Genomic DNA, 15,423 nt, shown 5'->3' on the forward strand with positions numbered 1-15,423 from the left:
GTGAGGAATAATATTTTCAAATGTCTTGTTTTGTCCGATCTAGAGTCTAAAACACAAATATATTTGTGTAAAGTGATATAAAACTGCTTATCAACTAATCGATTCAGTTCTAGCAACACTGTATAATCCTTCATAGTAAGTAAAAGTCCTGCATTCAAAATTATTTGAATGCATTATTATGTTGTTATTTCTGATATATCGATTGTTAGTAGCATTTTATTGTTGTAGGTGGAACCAGTTTTAACTACATACAGTCTGTAGTCCAGTGGTTCCTCTCCATGGGATCAGGCCCCCTCCAACAGGTCACAAGATAAATCTTAGGTGATCTTCTGAGATGATTAGAAGATCATCTACTACAAATTTGTTTTTGTTTTTGTTTTTGTTGCATTTGTGAAATATTGGAGTTTTACCTTTTTGGCACTTAAATAGTTATTTAAGTGAAACCATCTGAGAATTTTTTTGTAAAGGGTCACAAGCCCAAAAGGCTGGAAACCACTGGTTTAAAAATAACCAGTAACCATTGCAAATGGTTGCAGGGGGAGTAAGAAGTCCCATATCTTCCTCTGAATGTAGATGTATAAAGTAGCATAAATTGTAAGTACTCAAATAATGCAAAAGTACCCCAAAATTGTACTTGAGTAAATGTAGTAATTAGACACCAGACTCAGATGAAGTAGATTCATTGTGGTTTATTTGCACTCAAATCATGTGATAAAGAGCTGCAAGAAAAAATGAAGAGATGAAAAGGAATTCAATGTGACAACACATTGTTCAGCACCAGTGTACATTTGGAGGGGGAAGACACAACAGGATTTGCTGGAGTTTCTAAAGATCAAAAGTGAAATCTGTCCAAAAAACAACGTCATGGGACTTTGACTGTAGCATGATGATGTTCTGAACATGAGCTAAATCTTGTGTGCATCCGTGCTTACACTGCAGTTTCCACAAAAATACAACAAAATCAAAATCTAAGACAATTATTCACAAGAAAAATACTGTAACTAAAAACAAACAATAAAAATACAGTAGTTGAGAACTTGACAAAGTATCAGTGCTTTTCTGTAGTTGCTAAACAAGCATGCCTTCCAGTTATGAAGCCGAGCTTTCACTGGCATGTGACGGCATTTGATCCCCTGAAGAAACAGCATTCATTCACTAATATCTCTGCTGTTAAAACTTCAGCGTGAATGCTAAGGAGGATCTCTTCACCTTCTCTAAGCTTCACAGTGCTATGTTACATTAGAAGTGTCAGTCAGAGGAACGTTTTAAACGCTGCAGTTTCAGACCAGAACAAATCAAAAATAGGGAAAAAGAAATGACAGCAGTCATCATGTCAGAGGTCATGACCTGTAGCGGCAGTATGGGAGGGTGTGTTTCAGGGTGTCAGTGTTCTCAGGTGAGAAAAAGGCAGTTTGGGTGAGACTTTTTGCTGTCTGTGGAAAATGAGTACGATCACAAAGAATGCTGCAATATTAGTGCTCACTACAGTAGTTCTAACTATGCTACCATGCACAGTACACAGCATAGGTTCATTCACATTTGGTAGGGGTGGAACAGAAGTCTATTCTGCTATAAGGCTGTAAACATGATCTGAAATGCTAATCTGACAATGATGAACTACTGAACAAAGACCTCATTCTTTTTCAGGAAATAACTCTTAACACAGTAGCATCAAAGGGAAATAGTTTAAATAATGCAATATAAAAAATAAATAAACAAACACATTTAAAAGGTTATCTTGCATTATCTTGTTTTTCATCAATTGGTCAATTGCAACAATTTTTTTTTTTTTCCTTATTAAGGTCATGCCGACACCCTTGTAATAATTTATTACATTTCATTCACCATGACTTGCAGTTAAAAGACATCTGTGACATTTGTGACATTAAATCATGTAAAAAGGCATCTAAATAGTACATGATACAAGTGCAAAATTGTACTTTACAGTGAGGTAACACAATCGCATCATAAAAACCAAGACTCACATTCCTAAAACTATTTTGCCCTAAGGTAATCCAATAACCAAAGTAATTCACTGGCAACTTATCTTTTTTATTTGCTGCATATTTTTTGTTAAAACTTGACTGAAATTTGGTAGCTATAATCACTTAACAAAAGGTTTACCTTGATCCATGTTCAATATTATTACGGCAATGTCATACAGTTTAATGTTTTACAATCCTAAATAAATGTGCTGAGTTCAAAATGAAAACATGACTCCATTACCCCACATGTATTCTAAGCTTTCACAAAGAAAAACAAGTCATCTTTGCTTGGCCATATGTTTCCCTCAGGTATCATTCTTCCGCTTCATGTGACAACCAACTAATTAGTTACCAGATCCCGCTGGATCTCCCTCCAGGAGGAGCCAGGATCCTGGCCGAGGATCTCTTTGGAATGTTGTCATCGATCTGGGCACCTGAAAACACCAGATCACTCAGGTTTAGCAGTGAAGCACAAGGTACTAGCTTTTCCTAATAGTACTTAACAGCAGCTCAAACATATTTTTCTTATGGTATTGTAAAGGGTTCTCTAAACAGCTTATAATTAGTCCAAAGTGGTTCCAATGAGATTTAAGGATTGCAACATACTTGAAAAGATCAAAGCAATTTTTCTCATGCCATTTAAAATGCTGCTCAAACCATTTATTGTTATTGGATGTTAAATATTATCAGAATAGAATAAGTCTGAATAATGCTCATACTCAAAGAGAGAAAACTATGTTATCTTTCTAGGCAAAACGAATCCCCAGGCAGCAAGATACTGTACAATTGTCAGAGGTAAAAAAAAAATCTCTGTTACTATTCCTCAATGACCTACAAGTATACTGGTGGGTGTTCCCCAGAGGTCTAGGGTTTAAGGCACCAACCATAAACCGCAACATCCCTGGTTCAAGTTTGGTCAAAGACCTTTGTTACACGTCCTTCCCAGTCCCTCCCCTCATGCTCTGTCTGCTCTCTGCTGTCAAATGTCTCTAATTAAGGCATAAAAATACCCCCAAATACTAAAAGGATTACTAAGTATCTCCTAGATCTGAATATGTGTAAATGTCAAAAATAAAACTGAAAAACAGGATGGTCCAAGCTTTTTATACCTTTACTTTAGAAAAGCAATTTGTGACGATATTATAAATCTGTCATAATAAAAGCTTAAAATACTGTGTAAACATGTTTTTCAACATTTCAGCCCCACAGCTGAGTAACTGTAGTACTCTGGGCCAACCACAGACTGTGTGTGGCTGATAAGATGCACTGTCACTGTAACTTTCCAAGTTACTTAAACTACAGCTCCCTCATCAGGCCAATCTTTAGATTTTTTTAAAGGCCGGAACAGCAGTGCCAAAATGCAGCAATCCAGATTATACCAAAAATGCACTACCTACCAGTGTTTTCAGTTTTTGTAAACGGACGCAGCCTGAGAAATACTTTCTCTTACGCATACATCATGTCATGCACACAACATGTCAGTACATGAAAAACAAATTTCCTCATATCCCTGTATGAATCTACTGGTCCTCACCAGACAGGCTGAAGCTGGACTCGTGGAGGTCCCTCACACCCCCGTGCCTGGTGCAGGGGCGTGTCGGAGTGTCCAGATCTGAGGCCCCAAAGTCCCTCTTTCCTGAGTTGGCCACCGCAACAACTTCACCTGTGTATGGCTCCCGCTCCACAGCTTTCAGCGCCTGGCACTGGGAGGCCAAGAGACGCAAATGAACAAACAGGTTAATGAACATGTTAATTAAAGCAATAATAGTACAGTAACAGTAGTAGTACTATTAGTAGATGGACGACATACAGTTGAACCAGTATAGTAGAGGTTGCGGCACCTGTGGTATTAGTAGTAGTATTAACAGTATAAGTGTTTCTACTGATGAAGTGATGACATATAGTATGTCTTGTCTATAGCCACACAAATAACATCATTAGATGTTAAACTGTACAGTATATCCTGTTTGGTATAAAGTCTCCATGGAAAATGAAAGACACTATTCAACAATGTTTGATAAAGGGCTTCTGTTAACACATGATCAAAGTCTGTGTTCGGCTAACTCATGGTAAACCTCTCGATGTTGAGACTTCATGAACTAATTTCTGTCTGATACCTTTTCCCTCTGAACCATCTTCTTGTAAAGATAATCTGGGAAGGTTCTCAGGGGGCAAAACTTTCCAGAGCCTTCAGCACATGTGAAAATGCCATTTTCATAGACCAGGCGCCCACGGCTGATGGTGACCAGGGGCACGCCATGACAGCGAAGGCCTTCATACAGGTTTATATCTCCTCCCTGGACCTGGTTATCCACAGAAATGGTCCTGTAGACAAAGATGAAAGAAAGAGTTGACCCATTTAAACTAGGCTAAACCTAATCAGCCTCTGAGATATGGGATGAGAGGCGTAGTGAGACAAGCTGGTCGATGAATGGATGGATCCAGTTTCATACTTGGATCCCTCGGGGTCCCAGACAACCACATCAGCATCTGCTCCTGGGATGATCCTGCCTTTCCTGGGGTAGAGGTTGTAGATCTTGGCTGCATTCGAGCTTGTGACTGCTACAAAGCGATTCTCATCCATTTTACCTCCAATCTGTGAGTTATGACAAACGAAAAAAATTAAAATATGTTTGTAATCTTAGAGAGCAATTCATATGCAAAATCTGACTGAATCAACTGATGCACTAAAAGTAGGAGATGTTTTCTGTGCCTCTTCTGTCAGTGTATATTTTTTTTCAAGTTAAAATCGATATCCTCCAAAACCAAAACAGATGTCCTGTTTATGGAAGTTCTCTGGCAGCCTGACGGGAACAAAAGAGCTACACATACCACTCCTTTCTCCCAGATCACGCTCATGCGGTCCTGAATACCAGGGAGCCCATGGGGGATCTTTGTGAAATCATCCTTGCCCATGGCTCTCTGTTTGATGGTGAATGGACGATGATCGGACCCCAAAACGTTGAGAGTGTCACTGTGGGCGGGACAGAGTAAAATGGAAGGTCACATATAGGATTTTAACAGAAAGACTCGCATTCTATTGCATTTAGATTTTATACTCTTGTGCATACTTTCCCAGCAGGCTCATTAGGAAATTGGGAGTACTGGGGTCCAGGCGAAGAGGGGGTACGGTAACATGGGCAGCAGCATGGGCCCAGTCATGATGATAGTACTGCATACCATTCAGCACAGTGTAGGCCGTGGTTGTTTCCCCGTGGACGACCTTACCTGTGGTCAAACAGCACAATATGAACATACACTGGATCAAATGTTAGTGAGAGGAGTGCTGCAAGAAAAGAGGCAGAGATTAAACAATCAAGAGATTAAAAGATGAACCACCTTCACTCTAAAATACTCAGGGAAATATGCCAGTGACCAAGTAAACATAAAAGTAAATGTCCTATAATTTCATTTAAGATATTATTTTCTAAACTAAGTGGAATGTAGATGTGCATAAAATTGTACTGTACTTACTCCTAAAATAGTAACACTAAATGTAAAAGAAAATAGGCCCCACCTTGCATCTTGGCTGTAGCCACAACATCTCCTGCAGACATACTGGACACATTCACAAGATAGATCGGGCAGTGGGCCTACAAGAAAACACACACAGGTATATATAAGGTATATTATAATTTTAACAAGACTGTCTACAGCCATGCTAGCAGCTCTGTGGGGATGTAGTAGGCACAGGGATGCTTTAAGCTATATGTTAATGTCAGCATGCTAACATGCTCATAATGATAATGTTAACATTGCTGATGTTTAGCAGGTATAATGTTTACCATGTTTGACATCTTAGTTGGGCATGTTAGCATGCTAACTTTGCTAATTAGCACAAACACAAAGTACAGCTGAGTCTGATAGCAAAGTCATTATTTTTCAGGTATTTGGTCATAAACCAAAGTGTTGGACAATTTTTATTTTCACCCTTTTAACGGGGTTAAATGAAAAGGTCACTGCAAGCCATTCAATAGTTGTTGAGTTATTTCAGCCTGGACCAAAAAAACAGACCAACCAGCAGACCGACATCCCTACAGCTTTGCTATTAGCATGGCTGAAAATGATCTTGTCTTAACATAAAGTAGGTTTGCATTACATATGTTTTTATATGTACTAATGATCTCACTCACCCTGTTGGCGATGGTAATTGCCCTGTGGGTCGCCTCTGCTTCCAGCTGTGAAAACACAGAAGCCAGTGAGGAATCGTCATAGTTTTCCAGAGGTGCTGAGATAGACACTGGATTTATTTCATCACAGAAACAATAGTAATACTTTTGACAAGAGTCTGGATATAATAGTTATTTAATTTAGTTTGACAGACACTTAAAGCGGTAACATAGTCAAACCTGAATATCATACCTCCTCAGGCCTGCTGATTTCAATCCCCTCAGGGCCACTGATGCCCAGGTCCAGTGCTTCCTTTGCACCCTGAAAAGAGACAAGAGAATGCCATGAATTATGTGCGTTTACAGCAATTAAAACAAGAGACATTTGGAAACAATTCAGACTATTTACCGTAACAGAATAAGTGAAAATCAATAAAATCTTAGAAAAAGTGCAATGACACCAAGCATTTTTGAGTATTTAATCTGCGTATACTACTACACACTACAATTCTCCCTCACCTCTGCCACCAGCTCCCCGTTCTCAGCATGGACTCTTGCGATAGCTCCAATGTCCTTACAGTGCTGCAGGGCCTGGAAAAGCTCGCTGTCTCTCAGCATGAACATGTCCTTATAGGCCATGAACATCTGAAAGGAATTCACTCCTTTCTCTCTCACCAGCTTCTCCATCTCAGCTCGTACCTGCAAGAGAAGGTACAAATAATCTCAAGCATCTCTTACCTGAAAAGTGTCCTTGTACAGAACAAATAAAAACAGCAATTAATGTACATTTTCGTGTCCATACCAGTTATTGAGATTTATTTGTTTTAATCTGGCAGATAAATAGAGTTTAAGAGTAGATAATCCAGAATGTCTATTGTAAACATCAGGTTTTGGTGTAAACCAAAACAACCAAAGGGCAAATGGACCCATGTTTAACAATTATACATCATACAAAAGAGAAAAAAATCTCTACCAGCCTCAGTTAGTTAGTTATATGCTTTCAGTAAAACCCTCTATATCAGGTATTGTTCTCACTATAACCATTTCCACATACACATATGAGCAGCTGAAAGTTACTAGTCTTGGGAAGCTTTCAAAACACATGGTAGGATGTCACGAACAGAGCTACAAGAGTAACAAACTATCTCCTGAGCATCGCAGATTAAATGTAAAATTTGTCTTTAAACGTAAATTGTGAAGAAAAGAATCCATCTTGTGGGCTGGGTACCTTGGGTCCCCACCAAGTAACTCCCACGTGCAGAGCGTAGTCACAGCAGGTTTTGGAGTCCGCCGAGCTGCGGCACTGCTCGTAGGCCTCCAGCAAAGACTCATTCTTCTCTGGCAGAACGTGACCGATCACCATTGTTGTACCGCCAGCCAGAGCCGCCTGGAAGAAATGCAGAATAGCACTCACTCACCCAATCACTTAAATGCAGGATGTAATTCTGTTACTTAATATGCATAAGTAAATGTGTTGTATTGCTTAAGTTAATGTGTTGTACTGCTTCTGTCATTTGTTGTGGAAATGACTTTTTCTGTAATGGGATCTTCTGTGCGAAGGCTCCATTGTCCCAATTTCACCCGTGTTTTTATCAATTGCAATGTAAAACTAATATGACCTGAGGTTTACTGAAAAGCAGACCTTTAAATTAACTGAAATCAACAATAAACCAGGGCATTAAGTTACACTATCGCAGGAGATATTGATTTATTAAGTCTGTAAATACTGAAGAGACCGTAATCCACTAATCAACATAGCTCCTGCTTTAAGCATAAAAGTAAAAGCCTCATTTGCCATTAATGCTTATCTTTATAGTTATATGCAGATGACTGCTGAGGGAAATATAAATCCTCAGCAGTTAAAATCCAGGATTGACTGCCCCTCACAGTATAATCAAGAGGCATTTAAAGCTATAACTGCAGGATTTATCTACTGCATCAGCACTTCTTAATTTTTATCCTCCAAAAACAGATTTATGTTTTAAACTAGAGTAAATCTTAATAATCCAAATGAGTGAAGACAGAGTGTGTTTTGTGTATAAGTGCATGCTTCACTGAGCATCTGTCAGCTGACCCGAGAGAGTCGAGTAGTGTAGTGGGAGGGAAGACCGAGGGGGGTGTGGGTCTGAGAGCCATTGTCTCCAAGCACAATAGCGTGAGTGAAAAGGCTTTGCGGCAGTCTTTGCAGCAGCCCTGTGGTATCCATGGAAACAGATGCTCATCTGCATTTGTTTCTGGAATTATTCTGGAGCACGGCAGCAGTGGAGAGGGTTGGGAGGGGCCAGGAGGAATGGGGGGGGGGGGCCAAGGAGAGAGAGAGAACAGTGGAGAATAGTGTCTGTCACCACCGGTCTGCCCAGTCGCTGAAACATCTGAATCCCAGCGTCCGTCATCTCTCAGCTCCTATCATCTCAAAGTGCTACAGAGTGATGAGTCATCATGGTGCCCTGAAGCAGAGTGGGGTATCCCAGTCCTATCAGCAACCAAGATGACTCCGTTCCAGTCTTCCTGGCAGCTATTAGCCTCGCCTGCTCGGCTACAGTGCCAACAGCAAAGTGCCAAATCATCCTTGTGTGAACAAGGTGCATCTGGTTTGCACCTGGTGGTCCGTTGTTTTACGCTGGAGCTTGTTCTACAATTTTTAAATGTTTCTTTGCTATTTTATGTGTGTGTCCACTGTTTATCTGGTTCACAATTACCAACATGGTTAAACAAAGCAGTGGACAATCACTTGCAACTTTGAGTCCAGGGTGACGTCTTTAGATGTTTTGTTCAACCAATAGTTCAAAACTCATAGAGCTTTAGTTTACAAAGTGTATAAAAAGCAAGAAAACCAGAAAAGCTTCACATTTGAAAAGCTGAAACTAGAGGTTGATTGAGAGAGTCGATCAGATAAATTGATGTCCACAGACTAATCAATTAATCAACTAATACATGTGGTTCAACTTCTAAAATTGATGCCATTGCGGGAAGATCATCCAAAGCATGTAATTACTAAATATCTGACCATATGTCCAAGCAATACAGTCTACCTAAAATATTCAAATTGTTACCATAAGGTGCCTAGTTTTAATAACTTTTAACACACTTTTTCATTCTATTTTAATGCTTTATTTTTCATTTTATTTTTACTGTTGCAGTTTCATTGTCTTAACTACATTCTAACATCCTGTTTCTTTCTTTGACATCTGACTTTGCAAAAGTAGTTCTGTCTAAAATAACCACCATGTTTGATCCCAAAATATCAGGAAAGCGGTCTCATCGCATCAAAACCAAAAACAAGAAGCATCACTGACATCTTGGATAAAATTAACATCAGTGGAACAATGTTAAAAAACTGCCCTCGATAGTTTAATGATAGAAAATGATTCTCTGAGTCTTAATCTACAAATCTACATCTACATTTAGGACAATGTCACTTGCAATCTAAACCCTTTTTTTTCTTCTTCTGTCCTTCCATTTCCAACAGGACGTTACCTTGGTGCCGCTGTAGTAGTCGTCCGCCGTGGTGGCGTTCATGAAGCTCTCCTCCAGGTGGACGCTGGTGTCGATGCCCCCGGGGAGGACCAGTTTGCCCGAGGCATCGATCACTTTGGCCCCACCTGGGATCATCAGCTCCTTCCCCACCTGCTGGATGATACCATTCTCGATGTAGACGTCGGCCTCCTGGGTGCAGTCGTCGTTCACCACTTTTCCACCCTTAATCAGGATCCGCACCATCGCTGAGCTGGAAGACATGGCTATAGCTCTGTAAGAGAAAAATAGATGTGACAATGGGGGATTTAAGGCTTTCTGTCAAGCATCAGTTGTAGCTGCTATAACAGTGGTGAGCTGGCTATGTAAAGAAAACAAGAAAAGTTACAGCAACTACAACTTTTTAAAGAGTTTGGTCCTCAGATGTGGCACAATAACATCTTCCATTTCCACAAAAAACTAGCGAAAATTAACATTTTACAGTACCTCATTCTGAGACAGTGTAGAAAGACTAGAGAGGAGAGATAAGAGTCAGTGATGCTGCTCTGAGACCAGTCTGTCAGGCTGTGTCTGACATCAGCTACTAGACTGAGGAGGCTGTGTCAGTCACCGCCTGTGACCTGACGTCCCAGTAGACCATGACGTAGTGGTGAGTCAAGTTGTGGATCACAAGAAGGCAAACAAGGGTCAATAAGACCATTATTTTTGAAAAGACTGAGGCAGCATAAAGCTACTTACAATGATTTTCACTCACTATGAAGCTAGATAGAAAAAACCAGAGTGACAGAACGATATCAATTAAGTAAGTTGAGGTGGGTTCCCTTACACAACATACATGCCAAGTAGCTCTGCTCTACTCCAGTACTTCTCAATCAGTGGCTCAGTACCCCCACAACGGGATGCAAGACGTATCTAAGGATCACCAAAGGATTACTGGGGTAGGAAATAATTAAAAAAACAAGTTATGCTCCAGAAAATCTTATCTTTATCTTTATTTTATCCGCTCTCTCCTGTTTCCTTGTAAATATAGAATAGTTTTACCTCTGCAGGCATGAAATGAAAAACACAATATCAGTGAACTATTCCATCAACAACAAAGACACAATCGATCTGCCTCCTCCCTTCCCTTTTACACAACTGTATTAATGATGTGATGTATTTTGTGTGTGTGTGTGTGTGTCTGTGTGTGTGTGTGTGTGTGTGTGTCCACCCTGGCCCTTTGCGTCTAAGTGTGCGTGCAGGATGCGTACGTATGAGGGTGCGGCAACTTTACTGCATGGCATGGACTCCTTCACACATCCAGATCTGATGGGTGATAATGTGGAGGGTGGCTCATTCTGAAATGATCATGCATTAATACTAACAGGCTGCAAGTCATTAGGTGAAACACTCGTACATTATTCCCTCCGTTTCCCAAAACCTGGAAGCAGCCACAGGCTATGATAAAGTTATTGTTGTATTATAGGGCCTTCAGCTCAGTAAACCACTATGGAAGTTGACGCCGGTTAGTAAATAATAAACAGGTGAGCTTGTGTTACCTGGTTTAACACTTGCAAAATAAATCTGTGTAAAGAAAGTAGAGAAATTATGAAATCGATTATAGATGATACAACCACAGTATATGAACTACAGTTAAATCAAGTGTTTTCAATTTCACTTAGAGTACAATTATGAAACTACAGGCCCTGTTTCTTACTTAAATGTCTTTATATTTCTACATTTGATTTGTCCATAAACAAATATCATGTGTACAATCCACATGCAAACCGCGCATTAGTCAATTAGCATCAACCAGAATGATTAGGTCGGTAAATCCTGAGATTTTGCTGGTGAGGTGTAAACGCTGTGAGATCATGACACCTCTACTTGTGCGACTTGACACAAAGAAACCGGTCTCCATCCGGCGTGAACGGCTGCACGGCGTTCATTATCGACCTAGACACCGCCTCCCAGCTCTCTGTCCGTCCAAGTCCCTCCTGTGCCTCCTCCACAATGACCAGCTCACTATATCTAACAGCGCAAAGTGGCCTCGCGTTGTAATCATTCAGCCCTCCTGCCAGGTGTAGCGGTGTGGCTGTACTTCAGGGTGTGTATAGGTCCCGGGAGGGTGACAGGAACAGCAGACAGGGCAGACACCCAGACGTGTAGACAGGGGGCATGGAAACAAAGTCTCCAAGCTCCAGCAGAGGATTCCCCCCCCCCCCGCCCTCCAGAGAGAGCCACTGCAGCCAACTAGTCAGAATAAAGCTGATGATGTGCACCACGTACCTCCTCTACAGGCCTGCTGTTGCTGCTGCTGCTCCACTCGGATCGCTGGATACTTTCTGACAGGAACAGAATGCAACACAATCCGTGGATGGCACTTCCCAAGGAGATACACACACACACACCAGATGGATGCCTTCCTAGCCGGTCTGGGACCTGCAGACCGCAGCATCATCACCGTCAAGTCAGCAAGGAGATACAAGTAAGTCTTCCGGCTTTGGCTTTCAAAATAAAACCAAATGGTTGCCCTTTCCAACTTTTTAGACATACGACGTACGTAATTCAGGAAAGAATATGGATCAAATTAAAACAAATTTTCCCCTGTATGTAATTTTCACAGCTTTTATCAACAGTCCCATATGCAAAACACCATTGCCTCACCATGCACTGATCAAGAAAATAGCCTTCATTGGCCATTAGATTACAAATAGGTTTAGGAAAAGGTTTACTGCTACTGCCTTAACATGTTGTAATGTAGGCTGTTTACTCACATAATACTATACTTATGATTTTTCTAAACCTTAGGGGATACTTATACATTTAAAAATCAGTACTATAATATTGATCAACTAACAAAAACAGATTGCTGAGCAGGTTGCAAAAGTGATGTATCATTCTGCTATTTTGTTTATTATGTGTTTTGTTCATGTTTGTGTATATGGTGACCTTACTCACATGTGTACTGTTTTGTACTTTAATTAAATGCAGGACTAATTAATTTGCATAAACGCCTCTAAATTTTGTAATAATGAATGCTAGGTGTAAGAATAAGGTATAAGGAATGAATAAGGTAAGATAAGCACATATCTTACCTCATTCATGTTGAACACGGACAGCAATACATTGCCACATTGCCATCTCTGATCAACGTTTTAAAAGTCTTTCAGTCAACGTCTTTCATTGGCACTTACCCTACACATTCTTATGCTTTTATTTTGTAGGCGAATCTCCTGTGTTCCGGTACCGTTCTATCTGTCTGCGGTTGTCTTGACGCGGCTCGCAGCATCCATGCCGTGCGACGGTGCGACGCTCCAATCAGAAACGGTGAGTGAAGGCTTGGTCGCCTAAGCAACCAATTACTTTGGACCTTGGGCGTGTCCACCATGAAGAGGCTGTACCACTATCAGAGGAAGAGGGTGGCATGAAAACAACAGTGGTCTACAGGCTGCATAATGGACCATTACCATTTCTTTGACATTTAATGACTTACATGTCTCTATGAACTTTAATGGGATCTATTAATAGCCTATCCCCCCTTATGTGTTATCTTACATGACCTGGGCTTGATATATTCATTATTGGAGAAAAAAGAAATGTAAAACGGATAAATCCTACATTTCTGAGCATATGACAAGTATGTAAGTGCTAGCCCATAAACTGTCTAATGGCTTAATGATTTGTTTAGGTCTGATCAGAGAGGAGCTGCAGGGCAACACCCTTATTTTAGATTTAAGCACTGAAGGTGGCTGGGACCCAGGTGTCAAGACACACACACACACACACACACACACACACACACACACACACACACACACACACACACACACACACACACACACAGACACACACAGACACAGACACACACACACACACACACACACACACACACACACACACACAAAATCCCCTCCTGGAGGGCATGATGGCATGGAAACTGGAGCTGAAAATCAATCTCCACATCTCCTCTATCAACCTCTTGACAATTAGAACCTAAACCACAGAGTCATGATATAATCCTAATTATAATTTGAGTGTGTGTTGCTGACATCTAATTTCCACCACTAAAAGGAATTCATTATTAAGCGTAATTCTTCATAATCATGACTAATCATTGCATAATTATGTGGTAGTTAATTATAATTACAGCTTCTGAGACTGTAGCTATACCAAGGGCATAGGTTTGGTTTCAGAACTACAATGGGGATGCAATTAAGGAAATGGTTCTTCAACCAAACATAGAGGTATATAAATGCCATTCGCTGCAAGTGAGATAACATTGAAAGTGCTTTCCATGATAATAAATAATTGAAGCATCATCAATGCACTTACCATATTTGAATCATGTCCAGTTTCCTTGATAGAAATCTAATACTTAATGATAGATAAATGGTGCTTGTGCATCATCTAAATTGTGCAGTCCTTTACAGTCTTATCTTTGATTAATGGTCATTTCGAGCACCTTTTAAGGAGAATATTAACTGTAAATAAAAAATATAGATTACATTTTTTAAACCTGAAAAACAGGCAGAGGAGGTGTCTTTCCTTCTGAGCCCTCAGTAAATATCTGCAGTTATTTCAATCTGCACACAGCCACAACAATAAGTTAGGACAGCCTCTATGTACTGTAACCTCAGAGGCACAACCCAGGGCAAAAGTCTACAAAACACCTGCTACTGCTCCTTAGGTTATGCAACTGCTTGAATGTACAAACATCTGTCTATTCTTTTATCTGGACTTTGGCAGCTGGTCTGTCAGAGGACATCATTTAGAGCCTTGAAGTGAGAAATCAAACTCGACAAGGTAGATAGGATTGTGAAAAGTAAGGGAAACAAGTGCCCACTGGAAATTAACAATAACATTAGCTATAAAATGCTACCTCAAAGTCAGGATTTCTATGAGATAATGAATCATAATTATGAGAAAGCGACACTTATTTATGAAAAAACACTTTGTGAAGAGGCAGAAGTTGTAATCAACATTGACAACAGTACAAAGCACAGGTGTCACTAATAACATTAACGATCAGGCACCTCGTACCTGTGAGTTTCTGTACTGTCAGCATGTTGGTACCACATTATACAGACACACTTTCACAATTTATGGCTAAATTTATGCTAAATTTTGACCATTTTTTCTTTTTTTCACATGTAAAATTTCCTGTTTTTGTTATTTTTCTCTGTGCTCTTCTCACTGGTTTGATGTGGGTGGGGATGAGTGGGGGAAAAAAAAATGTCACCAGTCAGAATTTACCAATATTTAAATCAAAATAGTTTGCTTATGTTTTCAGGCCACTGTCAATCAAATCTGATTATACTCCGCCCACACTGTCCTGATGAGGCAGGTTAACTGAGTTTTTGAGAGTTTAATTTTTAATAAATAAAACCTTACTTTGATTAAAGAACATTAAACTCTGAGTATTTAATGCTTTAGATTTGAAACCACATTTTCAGGGACTTTTAATGTGACTTATTTTTTTGAATTAAACAAATAAAAAAAGGACAGGAGTTTTCAGATTTCTGCACAAAGACAATACATTTATTCAAGTGTTCTCCAGCATACGGAGCCTTTATCTTCTCTCTGGACACTAAACATAAGTATGGGGGGTTCAAAGTGGAGAATGACTGCTACATTTGCTGTACGAACTGGTTTTGAGGAAAAGCGTAGAAGCCATAAAACAGTTATGACAGAAAGAAAGTCACACAGAGTGTCAACAGTATCACTGAATATAGAATTATTGACCTGCTTTGAACAGTAAAAATTTTACGTTTCTGATTTTAAAATTAAAAAAATAAAAATAAAAAAAATAACCAAAACAAAACAAATAAGCATCAATTCAAAACATTTTGAAAACAGACATGGAGAATATTACG

General features: G+C 39.8%; 1 protein-coding gene across 2 annotated transcripts; it reads right to left on the reverse strand.

The window, feature by feature from the left end:
• Window positions 1–690: 690 nt before the first annotated feature.
• Window positions 691–11,981, reverse strand: LOC111225358 (dihydropyrimidinase-related protein 5-like). Of its 2 annotated transcripts, none has more exons than XM_022750173.1 (13): window positions 11,837–11,981; window positions 9,572–9,842; window positions 7,323–7,481; window positions 6,614–6,793; window positions 6,348–6,416; window positions 6,119–6,163; window positions 5,503–5,578; window positions 5,057–5,213; window positions 4,818–4,959; window positions 4,439–4,581; window positions 4,103–4,310; window positions 3,520–3,688; window positions 691–2,419 (listed from the first exon to the last, which is right to left on the reverse strand). In XM_022750173.1, the coding sequence occupies exons 2-13, from the start codon at window positions 9,830–9,832 to the stop codon at window positions 2,334–2,336; spliced, it is 1,695 nt and encodes a 564-aa protein (XP_022605894.1). In that variant the 5' UTR covers window positions 9,833–9,842; window positions 11,837–11,981; the 3' UTR covers window positions 691–2,333. The 2 variants fall into 2 exon arrangements, with proteins under 2 accessions (XP_022605894.1, XP_022605893.1); XM_022750172.1 differs by lacking the exon at window positions 11,837–11,981 and adding an exon at window positions 10,055–10,112.
• Between the last annotated feature and the right edge of the window lie 3,442 nt (window positions 11,982–15,423).

Source organism: Seriola dumerili, unplaced genomic scaffold, assembly GCF_002260705.1.
Source record: "Seriola dumerili isolate Sdu_G_001 unplaced genomic scaffold, Sdu_1.0 BDQW01000149.1, whole genome shotgun sequence".
Classification (NCBI taxonomy): Eukaryota; Metazoa; Chordata; class Actinopteri; order Carangiformes; family Carangidae; genus Seriola; species Seriola dumerili.

Excerpts from the sequence above, each read along its gene's own strand:
- LOC111225358 (XM_022750172.1), bottom strand. Across the intron at positions 7,482-9,571 it reads ACTACTACAGCGGCACCAAG|GCGGCTCTGGCTGGCGGTAC; the intron begins GTAACGTCCTGT and ends CATTTCTTCCAG. Across the intron at positions 4,582-4,817 it reads TGATCTGGGAGAAAGGAGTG|ATTGGAGGTAAAATGGATGA; the intron begins GTATGTGTAGCT and ends CATAACTCACAG.